We start from the raw sequence: 17860 nt of genomic DNA, 5'->3' as shown, positions 1-17860 counted from the left end.
CCACGGCCGACGAGAGGTGGCTTGTGACTTTCTCGTGACCCTGTCCAACGGCTGGGTAAGCCAGGAGACGCTGAGATATATGTTCTTAATCGCGTGAAGCGCAGAACTTGGCTGAATAAGACCATTGGCAAACAGCGTCAACTCTGGTATTTAAAAGTGCTTTTTTGTTTTTCTGAAAGCGGGAAGCCTAGAGGAACACTCTGTCGTGTCTTAAAATCGCCGAAAGCCGTAGAGTGAGGGACTCGCTGGGAAATTTGGTATAGATGGTAACAAGACATGCTGGTTCTAGCACAGCTCGAACGTGATTCTGCAGGTGCCGATATTTGGTCGCTCTCAAGTCACTCGGCATGAGATATCTTAGACCCATGATGCTTACTGGATACGCTTTCTGAGATCAAAAGATTGGATTACTGAAGAAACGTTGGGGTATAAGGCGTATAGCATTTCATTGTATGGTATCTGTGTTGTTTCGTGTAATCTTATGGATATTGTCTATGTCAACCCTCTAACTAACAAAACCGATATACCGTATCTTCTCGGGTAAACCTCTAGTGCCCTCGACCATTGACCTCGAAAGGACAAACTTCTCAAGCTGGAAAGCGATCCAAGTCAGAGTGGTGAGTCTTCTTACATCAGAAGAGGGTTGTTTGTGGCAGGTTTCCTTCAATATGTGCCCATTTAATTTGACTTTAGATGAGGTTCAATTTTCGTCCAACCTTTCTTTACACAAATAAAACCCGTGGTTCGGTATTTTCTTCCAAATTTCATCCATTTCCCAACCCGAAAAACAGCCCAATGAAACTCCTTAAGCCATGATATGAAAGCTCACAAATTCGACAATGTCCTGCTTCATTTCCAGAACCAACTGCCCTTGTCGTCAACTCCGTCATTCTCTTGCTGGTCGCGATCCCTGTTCTTGTGCCCGCCGGTCGAGAAGCTCGCCGACCAAGAGTAGTTGGACTGTCTCTCTGTTTGCTTACCAACCTCCTCGCCTCTGTCATTGTAAGTCGTGACGGTCTTGGTGATGTGTACGTTTCCCTTGCCGTCCTCGCGTTCCTGCATATTTTCGACGACGCGCCATCCTTGAGGCAGACCTTGTGGTGTGAGGTCCTTCGTCGAAGAGTAGTTTCTGGGGGTTGGTGATGTTGACGTTGATGTTGACGTCTCCCGTGAGGTATTTAGACGAGCTGACCCCATGACAGAAAAATATGAATCTTCCTCCGTTTCCCTGTGGTCCTGTTCCGGAGTAACCGGAGGTTCTCGTACCGTACTCTCTTCCGTAACAGGCAACCGCCTCTCCTCTGAAGCCGAGTCAGTCCGGGAAGATCGGGACCTTCGTTCGTTAAAAGGGTCGTTTTGCTGTTCCAACCACCGTTGCCAACGCTCACTCACGGCCCTGTCCAACACCTCTGGCCTTGGTTCCCATCCATCCCACAGACCTTGACGAGTGAGCTGGTGAAGCCACAGCATCGGAGGCAGTCCATGAGGGAATGAATCGCGGACCTCCTTCCTGAAGCGGACGCGTTCGTGAATATCAGACAGACCCTGACCGCTGCTCACCATGAGCAGATCCTCAAATGCATCCTCGAATCCGAATAGAGTCGAGTCCTCGCCATTGGGAAGGTCCCGGGGTACAGGCTGCGGTAGATCGTGGAGTCGTAACGGCGAATATGGCGAGTCGATGATGAATGAGAAACACATGAGCTGGTACAGAGACTCGGTAACCTCTTCCGCCTTGAAGAGGGCTGAGATGGACGACATGGGGCCGAAGAGGTCAAAGACAGTAGGGTGTGAGTACTGCGTGGATGAATCACGGGGCTGCAAGCTGGTGTTGTCGTCGGTGAGGGCTATTCTGTTCTCAAGCTCTTTGTCACGGGATGATAGAGGCGGTTCCGGCCATGAGCTGTTAAGGCGTGATACGGCCGATGGAATGCCTAGAAATCGCTGGAAGGCTAAGGCAACGTGGTCGTCGACTTTCTGTTTGAATCGGACGAAGACATTGTCGGAAGAGTTGCCGTTCGACATGATTGAAATAAGATGGGTTATTTGATGTCTTTCGAAGCTATAAGTCAATGACTTTTTTTTTGCGCGTGATCGTCTCAGTGGATGAGACGCGTTGTATGTGAGTGTGTTGCTGTCGTAAGCAGTTCGCGGGTTTGCCCTCGGATGCCAGTCAAAGGCTCGAGGCCTACATGGGAAGAGTTGAGATTTCGCTTGCTGGAACAAAAATTGGCAAAGGAACGTTTGATGAAAATGACGATGTTGGCAAGATCAGGTCACCCGGCAGTGGCGATCGGGGAACGGCGGGGTCTCCTAGCAGGTGTGCAGTCGATTGATAGGTCGGAGACTTTGAAGTTCCGACAATTTCCCAACAACCTGGGATTGGTGGAGAGCACGGTGACAGCACGGCTTGATGGCGTACGGCGGGAGGAGCCCGGGTTCAACGCGCAAGCCACAGTCCGTCCATGGCTACCTCACAGGCTGGCTGACAGGCACGTGTGGTGGCGAACTTTGATGACTTGGCCATCTTACCTTAGTCATCACTAGGCACTCTGTACGCAGTAGAGTATAATCGTTTAAACGGGGCACTAGACACCTCGATAATGACTACGAATACGTCGGCCTAGCAAATGCGGATACGCGGATGGACCCCGAGGCTTGGCCCGGTTGCCCCGGCCGGTTGCGTTCCAAGCGAGCCGCTGTCTCTCGCGACTCGGCCAGTACCTAAGAAAAGGTATCCGTACCTCCCACTTGGAGCTGTGGCTAGACTTAGTGACCTTTGGTCGGTGTGGCTACTCGATGGAAAAACGAGACTAGGTAATCCAGAGAGGTACCTGGAATACTTTGCTCTCACATGCAAAGGACAACTATTGTTCGGAGCTCTTTCAACCCACTGCCTGCTATCTTCTCTACCGCCTGCGAAATGACAGCATTGAGGAGCAAATGCTGAAAGCCTGGAAACCCCCACATGTCGCCTGAGCCACACTTTACATTTAATAGAATCAACCCGGGCCCCACCGTTCTATGCTGGTTGTCTTTGATTCTTTCAGGGACCTCCTTTGAGAGGAACGTCGGTTTGGGGGCTCTTTGACCGGGGGATTGAACCCCCCCCTTCTGATTGAATGTGGGAACGTGCTTTCACTTTCATGCTCCAAAAATGCCCAGACCCGCGCGTCAGTGTCGGGTCGGGCCTCTATTGTCGACCGATGTGTCGAAACTGAGTGTCGGACCCAGGAGAGGAGAAAGTCGCGGCAGGAGGAGCGTCACCCAAGTATTAGTACTTTGACATCGCAGTGGCTGCTCAACGCCTATACTACGTACTAAAATCTTGATTGATCCATCTTATTCCAGTCCAGTACCTAAGTACCTCCTTACTGCCTACCTACCTTACCTTACCTCAAGCTATCTTTTACTCTTTCAACGTTCCAACAATACCTTGAAATCCTCATCTTCTTGACGCAAATCCTCATGGCCGGCTACGACGATTTGCTTTCCCGCAGAGCTTGAGGTCCCTATTCCCCTCATCGTTTGCGCAGTCCAGATGATACTGCGTCTTGGCCGTGTCCAACCATCCGTCGCGCTTGGATGACCGGCACTCAATTCGCGCCGTCGTCATTATCTCCAGCCTGCGCCAAATTAGCACCAAAATCCCCCAGCTGCTTCGAAAAAAAATAGCTTGTGATACGACCGACCGCGATACGACTTGTCTCCTTCTACCTCGCCTCGATACACACGACTCAGCGAGTCGTCATGACGGTAGCTGATGCGGTCATCGCCGCCGAGCCAGCGGCAAGACCGGGCGACGATGGTAAGGACCTGCAGAACTGGTCATCCCTCATCGGCATCATCACCGCCATCGTCGGCAACGTCCTTATCGCACTCGCCCTTAACGTCCAGCGGTACGCCCATCTCCGACTTCACCGTGAACGCATCCGGGTCCGACGTAGGGCGAAAGAGGCTCTGAAGCATGCGCCGAACGAAGGCCAGACGGGGCCCTACGGAACCGTTGGCGGAGGTGGAAGAGGAGGAGATACAGATGGAGACCTACCAGGGAATGGACAGAATGCGGGCCACGATGCTGGCGAATCTGAGCCTCTGCGAAGATCATTCCGTTCCGAGGAGTCCGCTGGCTCCGACTACTCCGGCGACGAGGACAAGGCCCCCTCGACATACCTCCAGTCACCATACTGGTGGGCAGGTCAGATCCTGATTACCTTGGGCGAGCTGGGCAACTTTCTGGCCTACGGCTTCGCGCCCGCCTCTATCGTTTCGCCTCTGGGCGTCGTTGCCCTGATTTCCAACTGCATTATTGCGCCAATACTGTTCAACGAAAAGTTCAGGCGGCGCGACTTTGGGGGTGTCATCATCGCCGTGGCGGGTGTGGTCGTGGTGGTTTTGAGCGCCAAGCAGGAGGAGACAAAACTTGACCCCGACGATGTGTGGTACGCCATTACGACTTTGGCATTCGAAATATACTTGGCCGTAACGATCTCGTTGATCATCATCCTTATGTGGGCGAGCCCGAGGTATGGCCACCGGACTATATTGATTGATCTGGGACTGGTGGGACTATTTGGTATGTGCTTTCTGCATTGGACGGACGTACAGACGAAGATGAACTAACCTTTGCTCTCCTTAGGCGGCTTTACGGCACTTTCAACTAAGGGCTTGTCTTCGATACTATCGACAACTCTCTTGGCTGCATTCAAAACCCCTGTCGCATGGGCACTAATCTTCATTCTGCTCTTCACGGCGGTGATGCAGGTGCGCTACGTCAATAAGTCGCTGCAGAGGTTCAGCTCAACCCAGGTCATCCCGATTCAGTTCGTCCTCTTCACTCTCAGCGTCATCATTGGCAGCGCCGTGTTGTACCGCGACTTTGAGAGAACATCAGCTGAACAGGCCGGCAAATTCATTGGCGGTTGCTTGCTTACCTTCTTTGGCGTCTTCCTCATTACTAGTGGTAGAGTTGAGGAGGACATGGATGATGGCATGTCTGATGTGGATGGCGTGGAGGAGACGATCGGCCTGGCTGAGCAAGACGGCTACAGTCCCACACAACCGCTCCCGCCTTCTTCCACCTCTATTCCCTCGTCAATCTCACGCCGGTCATCTCGAGCATCCAACGGAAACAACACGAACAACGGGTCGAAGCCGTTTAGTTTGCAGCGCGATTCCGGCATTCCATCCCTTCGCGTTCCTACAGCAGCTTCGGCAGGTAACATTACTGGCGTCGAAGCTGAACCGCTGTTGGCCAACCCCTGGAGCAATTCGGCGACAGAAGAAGTCCTTCCTCCGCCAGGCACCAGGACCATTTCAGACGAGTCTATCCACACTTTCCCCGGCTTCGGCTTCTCTCCGTCAGAGCCGACAACCCCTTACTATGACGGACAAATCCAACCTAGATATCCCACGAATCCTACAGACAGACCCGTCACACCACGCACCTCACTGCCGCCCCGACCTCACAGCCACAACTACCCGGGGCCCCTCTTCTCCCCGTCCCCCCTCTCATCTACCGTGAGCGCGGTCGTTAAGGATACTCTCCTTAGGAACGCAGAGAGTCCGCTCCTGCGTAGGCCCTCGGTGCGTCGGCTGCGTTCCAGTATCAGAGCGAGTCTTTTCATGCCCGACGATAATGGCGAGGGCGCAGACGTCGACGACGAGAGACAAAATCTCGTAAGCAGAGGGGACGATCAAGACGGTGGCGTCGCGGAGCGTAGTCGCACGGCGGGCGAGGGCGCCTCTCGGGAACAAATCCCTGGGAGACAGCGGAGTCTGAGTGATACGCTGGGCGACTTTTTCAGAGTGAAGAAGAAGAGGAGAGACGGCGGTACAGATCCGGAAGAGGAGGTATAGGATGTTTTTTTGGGGGGGGATTGCGAATGGGACTATGGAGGGAAGGAGGCGTCATTTCAATCGTTCCGCCAAGCATTGCATATCGGCGTTCCTGGTAGAGAGAGAAAGTTTGTAATTGGGACTAACTGTGGTGTTACTATGGTGTTACACTCACAACACACCTGTCCATCATTTTGAGGCGCGTTGGGTAGGAAATTGGGTATTGGTTTTGGGGTTGCCCGTGTATATAGATACTTTGTTAATAAGGAACCACGCGCACTGTTTGTGCGACGAACTCTACTTTCAATTATGGGTTCCTTTACTGTGATCCACGCCATTGTCGGTTGCCCTCTGCGCAATGGGTAATAGGGAAGAGGGCCAAGTACCAGAGAAAGCGAGCATGACGCACGATGGGACAGATATTGTTTGCTGTGAAGTAGAAATTTGATACTTTTGAATAACCTTGGTGATTTGCATAACACATCCAAAATAACAAGTCGCCCATGATTACCTTCCCACACAAAGATATGCCCCTCGATCAATCAACCTAGCCTCGGGACGAAGCCTTCTTCTTCCTCATCAGTCGCTTTCTCGCAATGAGCAGCGGCTTGACATCTTCGCGATCAACCTTGCCCGCGGGCGCCTTATCACCACCAGACTTCTTCTCCCCCTTCTGCTCCGTCTCCACCTTGGGTCCCTTGTTCAAGTTCCCCTTCTTGCCCTTCTTGCCCCCCTTCTTCTGGTCCTTGACGGAAGCCATGTTGGGGAGCTCCTTGCCGCCGTTCTTCTTGTCAAACTTGCCGCCCTTCTTTCCGTTCTGCGCAGCCTGGGGACCCGCCTGCGCGTTGGGCTTGTTACGGTCCAAATTCTTCTCGTTAGCCTTGCGACGGGCGACGACAGAGGCGTTCTCAATGGCGAACTCGACGATAAGGCGCTGCTTCTTGCCTTGCTCGTTCTCCATCGAGTAGCCGTTGAGGAAACGCAGGCCCATGAGCGCCCAGCGGTGGGACGAGTACTCGATGAAACCGTATCCGCGGGACTTGCCGCCGCTCGTCTCGGGAACCTTGGTGCCCTCACGACTCTCAAACTCGATCTTGGCTTGGCGAACGATACCCTTGCGCTTGAGCTTGCGGTCGTGCTCGGCGTCCTTGTCCTCCTTTGCGCCTCTCACCTTCTCCTCCTTGGAGAGGGGCTGACGTCTACCCTCCTTGACATCCGTGGCGAACTCGACACAGGCCTTGCGGGCCAGCTCCTTGAGCTCCTTGGCGCCGATGTTGCGGGGGATGTTGCGGACTGCCAGGCGGGTGAGACTGATGTGCAGCGAGGGGTTGCCCTGAACAAGCTTCTTGCGCTGCTTGGCGCTGTCCTCTCTCATCTTCACCTCGTTGGGCGTGAGCTTGTGGTACAGAGCAGATCTAGTGTCGAGCTGGCCCTCGTTGAGCAGGAAAAGACGACGCTTGTCCTTCTCCCGTCTCTTGGCACTGCCGTCGGCAGCCAGGCGCTCGGCGTCGTCTTTGCTGACTGCTTGAGCAACCTGCAGCAGACGGCCGTCCAGAGTATAACGGCCGTCGGAGTCTGCGGATTCGTCCTGCAACACAGAGTGCTTTGTAGGCAGGGTGTTGACTTGTGTGCGTGGCGCGCCCTTGATGCAGGCTTTTGAGTCTTCCTCGTTGACGAAGCAGACAAATCCGGTACCAGCAGGTCTATCAGTTGCCCGATCCATGACGACACGAGCGTATCTGACGGGACCAAACTTGACAAAATGCTCCTTCAATTGGTCGTCGGTAACGGTGAATGGTAGGTTTCTGATGAAGAGTGTTGATGTGTTGTCGGTTGATGTTGGCGCCTTCTTGACGGGCTTCTTCTCTTCCTCGTCTTCGCTGTCCTCTCCATCGGACAGCTCTTCATCCTCATCCTCGTCCTCGTCTTCGTCTTCATCCTCCTCGTCCTCGAGATTCATGATGTGGTTCTTCATGAAGTTCTCCAGGTCTGCGTCGGCTCCAGTAAGTTCCTTGCCGGGATTTTCATCTTCAGCTGGCTCCTCCTCGTCATTATCCTCCTCCTCCTTCTGCTTCTTCTTCTTTGGGTCTCTTTCCTCTTCCCTAGCGCCGTTGGCCTTTTCCCACTCGTCCTTGCCCACAGCCCAATCAACGGCAATGGTTCTTCCGTCAATGGTCTTTCCGTTCATCTCCAAAGCCTTCTCGGCATTCCTCTTGCCGCGAAGGGTAACGAAACCAAATCCTTTGAGCTTGCCCTTGTTCTGGGGAAGATCGGCAAACTTGACAATTCCGTAAGCGCGGAAAAGAGCACCCAGTTGCGCAGACGACTTGATAGACCAAGGAAGGTTTCGAATGATCAACTTTGGGGCTTTCCTGGATTCCTCAAGGTCGTCCGCACGCTTCTGCTTTGCGCTAGATGCGGCCGCGCCGACGGCACTCTCTTTAGAGTCACGAGTTCTGGCTTCGGCAACATCGACCTTGATGCGGCGTCCCTCCCAGAGAATGTTGTTGAGCTTCTTCTTGGCCTCCGTAGCATCTTCGGCATCCGTCAAGGTAACGAAGCCATAGCCTCGAGAAGCCTTGGTGGCCTTGTCGAGAACAACGGTCGCATGCTTGACAGGGAAATGTTCGGAGAAGAAATCGGTGAGGGATTCGCTGGTGGCGGTCGCAGGTAGAGAGCGAACGAAGAGAGAGCGATTGGCTTCTGTGCGGGCCTTCTTGGCTTTCGGTTCGGATACAGCGTCTGCAGCGATGTTCTCTGCGACGGCAGCTGCGACGAGGGCATCGTGCTCGTCTTCCTCCGCTCGTGACCGCTTCAACGGCTTTCCAGGAGACGACATGTTGCGTAGTAAACTCCGGAATACACCGCAATGTTTACTATTGAGTTCTAAAAATGAATGAGACAAGTTCAAGCTGAAAACCTCGACTGTCGTAGGAGGTTGTGGAGAGACTTGGTACCTTATTCTGCTTAGGAAATGGCTGGCAATTCGCTGCTGCTAAAATCTTCGATAAGGATTTTTTTTCTGGGCTTATCACCACGTGCGGGCACTTGGAGTCGGGAAGCGGGGATGAAGCTGATCGACCCCGCGCTATACCTCTTTCGGAAGTCTATTGACTTGCCCGTTGCAGACTGGATAAAAACAAAAACGCGCCGGGGGGTCAGTCACCCACTGTAATTGTGTGCGTTGGCAGCTAATTCGCGAACGGGGCGCCTGTCATCCATCATCCAGACTAATCAACAAACATATCATTTTTTGGCTTCATTAACAACGACAAAGTTCCCCGTGTTTCACGCGGTCTCGACCGATCCGCCGCCATACAACGACAATACACGACGATAAACCTCAATATGCCGGCACGAGTATCGACTAGGTCCACGAGGACCTCAGCGGCAGTGTCGCACAAATCATCCGCAGCGACCCTTGGCTCCCGAGCTTCAACAGCATCCCGCTCCTCATCAATCGCCGCAGATATCCCGACCGAAAGACCGGACAGTGAGCTTCGCGGCCAAGTATGCGCTGTATTCCGCGATGCGCAAAGAAACACAGCATCGCACCGCAAGTTGGTTGTCACATTGCGCAAGATCCAAGAAGCTTGCGCATACGAACCGACCAGCGTGAAGAAAACGGCAGCAAACGACTTTGACGAGGAAGCCTTCAACTCCGAGTTCGTTCGATGTGTCCTGAGAGTCATGCCTATCAAGAAGGCAGAGAGTGTTGGAGAGAAGACGATTCGGTTTGTCGGATTCTTCCTACGACATGCGAACGACAAAGACAACGAGATTCTTGGAGAGGTCGATGAGGAAGCTAGCATCATGCCCGAGACCCCCAGCACCAGACTCACCAGTTATCTCATGAGCACGATCTTGCCCCTGATGACGGCCAAGGACAAGTTTGTCCGATACAGATCCACCCAGTTGATTTCCCACATCATCAACTCCCTCGACGCAATCGACGACGACCTCTTCCAAAAACTCCGCCATGGGCTTCTTAAGCGTATCCGTGACAAGGAGGCAATGGTTCGTGCACAGGCGGTCCTGGGCTTGGGACGTTTGGCTGGCAACCAGGTTGACGCTGCCGCGAATGAGGACGGTAGCGAGGATGACGAGGCTAGCGGCCTCCTCGAGAAGCTGCTTGAAGTTATACAGAACGACCCAAGCGCCGATGTGAGAAGGTCACTTCTCGTCAATTTGCCCATTCTCCCAGCCACTTTGCCATACTTGCTGGAACGGGCTAGAGATCAGGATGCTCTGACTCGCAGAGCGGTGTACTCGCGACTGCTACCCGCCCTCGGGGATTTCCGACATCTCTCGCTCTCGATGAGAGAGAAGCTCCTCAGATGGGGCCTCCGCGACAGAGACGAAAATGTCCGCAAGTCGGCGGGAAGACTCTTCCGCGAACGTTGGATCGAGGACTGCGCTGGTGTCCCGCCGCCCGAGGAGGGGGCACCGCCTGCGGAACCTGCGCCGCCAAACTTTGATGGCCTTCACGAGCTCCTGGAGCGTATCGATGTCGTGAACTCTGGCGTTGAGAATGGTGTTGCCCTCGAGGCGATGAAGGGATTCTGGGAAGGCAGACCCGATTACAGAGAAGCCGTCACATTTGATAAGAACTTTTGGGAGACGCTTTCTGCAGAGTCTGTCTTCACGGCTCGCAGTTTCAACGACTTCTGCCGAACCGAGGGCAACGGCAAGTACGAGTCTCTAGTTGAGGAGAAACTACCTGAAGTGACTACGCTCGCGTTCTATCTCGAAAGATACCTCGGCGTCTTGATTGAGGCCATTAAGAGGGTCTCTCAGGCAGATAGCGAAGAGGACGAAGAAGAGGACACGGTAGAGCAAGAGTTCATTGTCGAGCAGATGCTCCACATCGCCATCACTCTTGACTATTCCGATGAGGTTGGCCGTCGCAAGATGTTTGCTCTCCTCCGCCAATCCCTATCAGTCCCTGAGCTTCCTGACGACGTAACTAAGCTTACAATTAGCGTTCTCCGAGACATTTGTGCTCCGGACAACGCTGGCGAGAAGGAGTTCTGCTCGGTGGTATTGGAGGCCGTTGCCGATGTTCACGATACTATCGTCGACGACCCAGCGCCCGATGACCGCACCGATGATAGCTTTCACTCGGCGAGGTCAGAGGTCAGTGGTGACATCACGCCTACAAGAAGTGGGAGCCGAAACAAGAGCCCCGAGCTCAGTGAAGAAGAAGCCAGGGCGAAGGCGGTCAAGGAAATCATGATCAACATGAAGTGCCTGCACATTGTGCAGTGCATGTTGTCAAATGTCGCCGGCGACCTGCAGCAGAACGACCACCTGGTGTCCATGCTTAACAATCTTGTCGTCCCAGCTGTGCGAAGTCACGAGGCACCCGTCCGCGAGAGGGGTCTCGTCTGCTTGGGTCTCTGCTCCCTGCTCGACAGGTCACTGGCCGAGGAGAACTTGACGCTCTTTATGCACTTCTTTACCAAGGGTCACACTGCCCTCCAGATCACCGCGTTGCAGATTCTCACCGACATCCTCAACGTCCACGGCTCTCAACTATTGAGCTCAACACCAGCTTTGCTCAAGATCTACATCAAGGCTCTCAAGTCGGGAATCAGATCACCCGAGGTCCAGGCTGCCGCCACCCTGGCGGTTTCCAAGCTGCTTCTAGGACGTGTCGTCACTGACCCAGAAGCTTCGGCGGAAATGCTCAAGACGCTGGTTGTTCAGTACTTCGACCCCGTCACTGCTTCCAACCAGAGTGTCAGACAGGCTCTCAACTACTTCCTGCCCGTGTTCTGCTACTCCCGGGCGGAGAACCAAGATCTCATGCGCACCGTCGCTCTGGACGCCCTGCATGCGTTGCTGAACGTCCGTGAGAACTTGGAGGACGATGACGCCGATGTCAACGAGGAGATGGAGAGTCTGACGACTATTGGTGCTTGCCTAGTGGATTGGACGGATCCTCGCAAGTGCTTCAACCCTGCGACTGGGCTCGACTTGGAGAAGAAGACTGTCAATGGCGACATTCACCTGGAGTTCGCCCTGGACATTCTGGACCGCTTGGGCGGAAACTTGAGCAGTAAGTTGTTCTATTCTCACCTACCCACATTGAGGCTATCGGTGCTAACACACATTCTCAGAGGAAGAGAAGAAGGTGGTCGCACCTCTCCTCGGAAAGCTGTACATTTCGCCTACGAGCACCGAAGAAAAGATCAGGGAAGTCTACGACGAGATCACCATCGCCGTCAACGACAAACTCGTCACCGACACTACGGGCCGCAACGCCCTCAACAAGATCCACGTCAGCCTGGGCAAGATCGTCGCCAACCTCGGCGAGCAGCAGGACGGCGAGCCGCGTCGCATGAGCAGGAGCGTCTCCGTCGCCGCGTCACGTGCCGACTCCGTCGCGCCGTCTGTCGCCGGTTCTGTCGCCTCCTCGAGGCTGCACGACGCCGATGAGGACAAGACTGTCACGTTGGAGCCTGACATCAAGGAGGAAGACGAGAATAGCGATGATACCGTGATCCAGAATACGCGGCAGGGTGACGGTGACTCTATTGTGAGCGAGCTACTGTCTGATGAAGAAGGCGCGTGAGGATCAGGGCAATGAATGGGATGGGTTCTTTGAATTCGGGTGGTATGTTTTTGGCTTGACAGATACCTATCTCCGGGTCTCGGGAGCATTGCGGAACGGTTCTCTCTACAAGAATTTATGATCTATGTACTAGTAATGATGAAACTGCTTGCAGGATTGAGAATGTCTTTGCTCTTATTTTTCCCCCGATATCCTGCGTACTATTACAAGCCTGCTACTTCAGGTAGCAGACAGTGGTGAAAGCTTCGTCCATCAAGCCGATCCAAGCCGGTACAATAAACCGGCAAACACGACGTTGACGAGGAGATGCTGCCCGATGGTCCAGGCCATGCAGTACAAATATTTGGGCGAGAACACCGTCCAGACAAAGAGGTGCGTCCGCAGCGCCTCGCAAGCCACCATGATGAACGCGACGCTGCACGCCGTGAACAAGGTCATGTGTCCTACATGTCGCAAAAACACATGTCTGCCTTTGTCGGTCCCGGTCCTGCGGCCGCGGTACTGCAGGAGGAGTAGGTTCGTTGCGGAGGCCCAATAGATGGGGCCGACCCAGTTGCTCACGAAGGTCAGGGCGCCGACGGCGACGACGTTGAAGCCCGCCACGCCGTTGTAGGCGCTTGAGAGGTCGACGGATGAGATTGCGTTTGTGCCGCCAAAGGCGAAGAAGGAGGCGTATTGGAGGAGGAGGGAGGTTGTGGATAGGAGGGGCAGGGAGAGGTCGAGGGAGGCGAGGAGGGGTAATTGAAGGGTAAAGAGGAGGAGGAGGGGGATGTTTGTGACGCGGGATTGTGTTGCGAGGAGGAGAGTGATGAGGTGGTGGAAGAGCGGGGAGGTGTGTCGCGCTTCGGTCTTTGGGCTGGAGAGGGCAAGGTAGGATGAGTAGAGGGCTGTTGCGCCGATGCCGGCGAAGACAACGCGGGCTCGGGTGACGAGGGAGATGCCTTGGGTGAGAGTGTTTAGGATTGCCAGGGGCCGGGTCACGAGCTCGGGGGCGTCTTCGTTGGTGAAGGCGAGCTTGAAGGTGAAGGCGGAGAGGATCAATATGGCTGACGTAGTTGTCACGGCAGCGCGGGGAAGACCGCGGAGCTTTCTGAGGATTTGTGCAAAGAGGAAGAGGTAGGTTACGCTGACAAGAGTCCAGAGGACGAGCGGGCTTGTGACGATGAAGGTCTTGGCAATATCGGGCTCGCCGGCGTGCTTCTGGCCTGTCTGATTCCATCCCCGGATCAGTCTAGTTGCTGTCAGGGCGATAAAGAGAGATACGAGTGTTCCAAATGGTGACCGGGTGCTGTAGCTGATGTCAGTTTTATTATTCATAGGCTAGAAGTGTGCTTGGCACTCACGACTGCATCTTCATGATACCCATAACGCCCAGCCAGGCGGACGTGGCCCAGTACCAGAAATGGTGTTCTTCTTCTACGTAGCTACTCGCGAACATCATGATGCCGTATGTGACTGAGATAGCCAGCAGCGGCAAGAGACTTAGTCGAGCACCGATGATGAGCGAGCCGGTAACGAGAACGACGACTGCTTCGCCAACGTGTAGCCTTCCCATATCGTAGTTGCTGGCCATGCTGCTCATCAGGTCTTGAGCTCTGCTCAGCCACTGTTCAACGTCAACACATATCCATGATTTAATACACCAAAGTCAGAGTGTTCACGTACCTTGGACATAGCTTCACGCCAGGCTGGATCTAACTCTGCCTCGTCATCCATGGTTTTGAGTGCATCGTTGACACGATGCCATTCACAAGCTAGCTCTTGGGCATCATCTCGAGGGTTTGAGCAAGTTTTTTGGTCAGAGGTAGACCCCAAGTCAAACATCTCGGAGCCAAAAGTTGCCGTCACAATATTCAATATCTGTCGAGCATTACGGACCAGTAATTGAATCTGATCATTTTCTACCAAGTGTGAGTAACAGCACAATCGAAGTTGGGAGCCACACAAACTCACTATTGGGCCAGAACGGGAGAAAGTCGGAGATGAAGGCGCCGAGGTTGTTTTGCGGCACCGGGAAGCCCAGCAGAGCGCCAAGGGTGGGTGCCAGATCCGACTGCTCAATCTTGGTGTAGTAAGAAAAGTCCTCTCGGAACGGGACAGGGGCCTGGAGGTTTCGGTGCAATGTTTTTAGTTTGGGGGAGATGAAAACGAGGGCCGGGGAGGTCTCTCCAGGGGAAGAAGCTCCGTGATTGCCGGCGTCATTCATGCCGTGATCTCCGCAGAGAACCATCAATGTGGAAGACATGTGTTCTCGTGATTCCATGGCGTTGTATATGCGTTTCACGATACCATCCATCTCGTGTTGTTTCGGTACCATGTGCGAGCTGACTATAGTTAGCAAGGGGGACTTGGAGGGCAATCCAAAACAGATTTTACCTTCGCGGTCCTGATTTATGCCCGATGTGATCGAGGCCGAGATAGTGCAGGATTAACGTGCTCCAGTCGTCATTCTTCAGTTCGTTATCTATGTGCCTGGTGACATTATTGTCCACCTCGGTGAAGTCCTTGGAACAGTCAGTCAAAGGACAGGAAGGATAGAATATGAAGACATACTGCTACGAAGAAGCTCGCGGTACCATCAGCACGATCAAAAGTGCCCGGGAAGAGCTTCAGCCATGTGTCATCGCCGTACATGAGCATTTTCCCGGTCTCCTTGGCTTTCATCTGGGCAAGCCAGGTGTCTTGAGCAGCGAGAGTCGAGGACGAATCCGCCTCGTCCAGGTTCAAGATGACGTCCAGGAAAGAAGGGATCGAGCCAGTGGTGATGGCTTTGATTCTGGGCATGGTGACGGTTGGTGACCGCGCGTAGGCAGTGAAAGGCAGGGCGGCGCCATCGCGGATGAGTCTATAACATGATTAACACGGTGGGAGTAAAACGATATGGTGCTCGTCGGCGTACTCTTGAGTATATGTGAAGCCGGAACCGTCCAAGTACACGAAATCGCTGTGATTTTGTCAGCATTGTTGAAACATCAGTGGTATAATGAGCGGCATTCACCTTCGTAACGCATCGACTACCATGAAGATGAGGCGGTCGAATGGTGCCGGTGGCGGCGGGCCATATTCGAGAGCTTCATACTGGGCCAAACCTGGCAGAACCGGCTTATACGGAAAGAAGCCGGTAGCAAAAGTGAAAACCGCCAGTGGAATCAAGATGTTGGCGATTGTGAGAAGAGTTGCCAGGAAGCCCGGGCCGTACCGAAAAGACATGTTCGTCGCGTATCCATCAAGATGACGGTAGGCCGCAGGATCGCAATAAGAAGGCCACGTTTACTTTTGGTGTGTAATTGATGCTGTCGGGGGTTTTGATGGCTTGAGAACAGAGTCATCACGTTCAGAAAGCAGTTGGCTTATCCGGTCATGATGCGACAAGGGATGAACGGCGCGCAAGCCACGGTGAGTTGGAAGACGGGTGAAGTCGCCAATGCGCAGGCAACGGTGGCAGTTCCGTCAAGGTTCTCGGGATCCAGTCGTTTAGAACCCAAATAGGTAAAGTGAATGTCCAGCAGGCGGAGCATATAGCTAAATGGTATCCGTAAGGTATCCGTAGGGATGGCAAGGTATCGACCTTAGGCACTCTGTATGTACGGATAGCTAGCTAATTACCCTGGTACATCGGTAGGTATGATGGACATGACAGGACCTCGGGAGCTGAGAGGACACTGTAACAGCTCTGGCACAGGGATGACATGTACCGAACTGGAGGGAGTCGCGCCCGGGCGGTGATTGGTCGAGAACATACATAGTAGGAGAGTCCGAGCAGAGAGACCCCGGCCCGTTACGAGCAAGAGGTATTCTTCCGCTTCACCCGACGCAGGATTGAGAATCAATGAAGGAAATACTTTCAGAAAGTCTTTAACGTGGAGAAATTGGGAGTTGACAGTGAGTTTTTCATTATTCGTCTGGCAAATACATGGCTATGCCCAGTGCCATGTCTATAGGTCTATCAACTTTTTGACCGCTTCTCCAACGTACTCTCTCAATGGGGTGAAAAATGTGAAATGACCCCCCAAAATAACCGATGAAAATTTTAGTCTCCCACTATTCACAAGAACGCCGGAAAAGGAATTGGATATGGCCAGGAATGAGTCCCTCATCACGAGACTCTCTGCGCGACCGCACTTAGGCTTTTCGTCCATGAGCGCGACTCTTCGCCCATGATACTGGAAGAAGCGAGGGGAAACAACAGTGAAGTACATAAGCCTTTACTTTCTCTTGGAAACGCCGCCCTTGGAACCTCCGCGACGGTCGCTGTACTTGGGGAAGACGACCTTGGAAGTCTTCTTCCTTTGCTTCTGAATTCTTCCGGAACGACGCTTGGGTTTCGCCGAGTCAACGTCCATGGCTGTGGAGAGAGTCAGTTTTCGTGAGTCGCAGAGAGTATTGTATGAAGTTAGCTTACAGGTGTCATCCGCCTTAGCCTCCTTCTTCTCATCATCGCCGTTGATTTCCGCTATATAAAGGTCAGTTTCGACACTTTCTTGGCTCATGGAACGGCCTTGCATTGGCTGGTTGGGGGAACTCACCATCGTCGTCCTGCTCCTCAACGTCCATCTTGGTGTCTGCCTCTCTCTCAGGCTTGGGGGCCTTTGCCAATTCTAGCAGCTTCGCCGAGAGACGCTCGGCTCTGGCCTGCTCAACGGGACCAAAGACATTTGCCTTGAGTCTCTGGTTGTTCTTCTTGATAACGCTGGCTCTCGCGCTCTTGGCCATTGCTGCGGATATGTGCCGGTGGTGTGGTGTATTGAAGGATTTCAGGCGGCGACTCGCTGCGTATATACAGGCAAGGAAATAGTAGCAGGCTGGGTGAGAAACAACCTGGATATGCCTTGGATTACTGAGAAACGTAGAAGATTCGAGTGGGTGAAAGTGACCTTGTGAAAGCGAACGGTCTTCACTGAGTAGTGGTAGGAAATTTTACACAGGTGGTCGCAGCCGTGCCCCGCCTCCCAATCTAGTCGTCCACTCAGGAAGGGTACTCCGTAGGCAGGTCGCAGCGCTGATTTGGACGGCAGCAATCCTTGGGTCTCACATGGGCCAGACCACTTCACCTCACCTCAGTCAATGGGCCGTCGCGGGGACTGCCGGCTATTGGCACCCCCACATTCGTCCAAACTCCTGGAAGGCGGCTCTGGCTGGTAGTGGTTTCCACGATGGCCCAGGTATTTTCGTTTCTCACCTGCGTTGTCCGCTTCTTAGGGAACGCAGATGCTGAAACAACGGTGGACCACCCACAAGAAAGTGATCGGTTCAGGCTCTGACAGTACACCTCAACTACAAACCCCCGAAGACTACAGAGTCGACGGCCACCATTTCCTGCCTCTTCTCGGCCAATATCAATTTCACCCCAGCCGTTCACCTTCGCCTTCACGCTTCACTTGCCTTGGTCTAGGCCCACACCCAAAGTAAGGGTTGATTACCGCTGCACTCGCAAGCCATTCAGCT

The 17860-nt window shown here is 53.6% G+C and overlaps 6 protein-coding genes across 6 annotated transcripts; 2 read left to right on the top strand and 4 right to left on the bottom strand.

The window, feature by feature from the left end:
* Positions 1 to 428: 428 nt before the first annotated feature.
* Positions 429 to 2394, bottom strand: BDP55DRAFT_646191 (uncharacterized protein). Its single transcript, XM_060573690.1, has one exon. The coding sequence runs from the start codon at positions 2023 to 2025 to the stop codon at positions 850 to 852; it is 1176 nt and encodes a 391-aa protein (XP_060434871.1). The 5' UTR covers positions 2026 to 2394; the 3' UTR covers positions 429 to 849.
* A 971-nt stretch (positions 2395 to 3365) lies between these two features.
* Positions 3366 to 5887, top strand: BDP55DRAFT_256419 (magnesium transporter NIPA-domain-containing protein). The gene is made up of 2 exons (XM_060566307.1): positions 3366 to 4576; positions 4640 to 5887. Exons 1-2 carry the CDS (start codon positions 3751 to 3753, stop codon positions 5857 to 5859), a joined length of 2046 nt encoding a protein of 681 aa, XP_060434870.1. The 5' UTR covers positions 3366 to 3750; the 3' UTR covers positions 5860 to 5887.
* Positions 5888 to 6385: 498 nt separating this feature from the next.
* On the bottom strand, positions 6386 to 8677 carry BDP55DRAFT_723804 (RNA recognition domain-containing protein; the record flags this gene model as incomplete). The annotated part of the gene is made up of 1 exon (XM_060578797.1): positions 6386 to 8677. The coding sequence occupies one exon, from the start codon at positions 8675 to 8677 to the stop codon at positions 6386 to 6388; it is 2292 nt and encodes a 763-aa protein (XP_060434869.1).
* A 509-nt stretch (positions 8678 to 9186) lies between these two features.
* BDP55DRAFT_541658 (nuclear condensing complex subunit) lies at positions 9187 to 12415 on the top strand (the record flags this gene model as incomplete). Its single annotated transcript, XM_060568239.1, has 2 exons — positions 9187 to 11899; positions 11961 to 12415. 2 exons carry the CDS (start codon positions 9187 to 9189, stop codon positions 12413 to 12415), a joined length of 3168 nt encoding a protein of 1055 aa, XP_060434868.1.
* A 252-nt stretch (positions 12416 to 12667) lies between these two features.
* BDP55DRAFT_626858 (GPI ethanolamine phosphate transferase) lies at positions 12668 to 15625 on the bottom strand (the record flags this gene model as incomplete). Its single annotated transcript, XM_060571682.1, has 8 exons — positions 12668 to 13703; positions 13759 to 14021; positions 14081 to 14316; positions 14369 to 14739; positions 14792 to 14919; positions 14969 to 15260; positions 15315 to 15359; positions 15414 to 15625. The coding sequence occupies 8 exons, from the start codon at positions 15623 to 15625 to the stop codon at positions 12668 to 12670; spliced, it is 2583 nt and encodes an 860-aa protein (XP_060434867.1).
* Positions 15626 to 16277: 652 nt separating this feature from the next.
* BDP55DRAFT_646186 (uncharacterized protein) lies at positions 16278 to 17404 on the bottom strand. Its single transcript, XM_060573689.1, has 3 exons — positions 16942 to 17404; positions 16818 to 16868; positions 16278 to 16760 (listed from the first exon to the last, which is right to left on the bottom strand). Exons 1-3 carry the CDS (start codon positions 17126 to 17128, stop codon positions 16621 to 16623), a joined length of 378 nt encoding a protein of 125 aa, XP_060434866.1. The 5' UTR covers positions 17129 to 17404; the 3' UTR covers positions 16278 to 16620.
* Between the last annotated feature and the right edge of the window lie 456 nt (positions 17405 to 17860).

Source organism: Colletotrichum godetiae (genome assembly GCF_030913485.1).
Source record: "Colletotrichum godetiae strain CBS 193.32 chromosome Unknown BDP55scaffold_4, whole genome shotgun sequence".
Lineage (NCBI taxonomy): Eukaryota > Fungi > Ascomycota > Sordariomycetes > Glomerellales > Glomerellaceae > Colletotrichum > Colletotrichum godetiae.
This window is presented reverse-complemented; position numbering and strand designations above follow the sequence as displayed.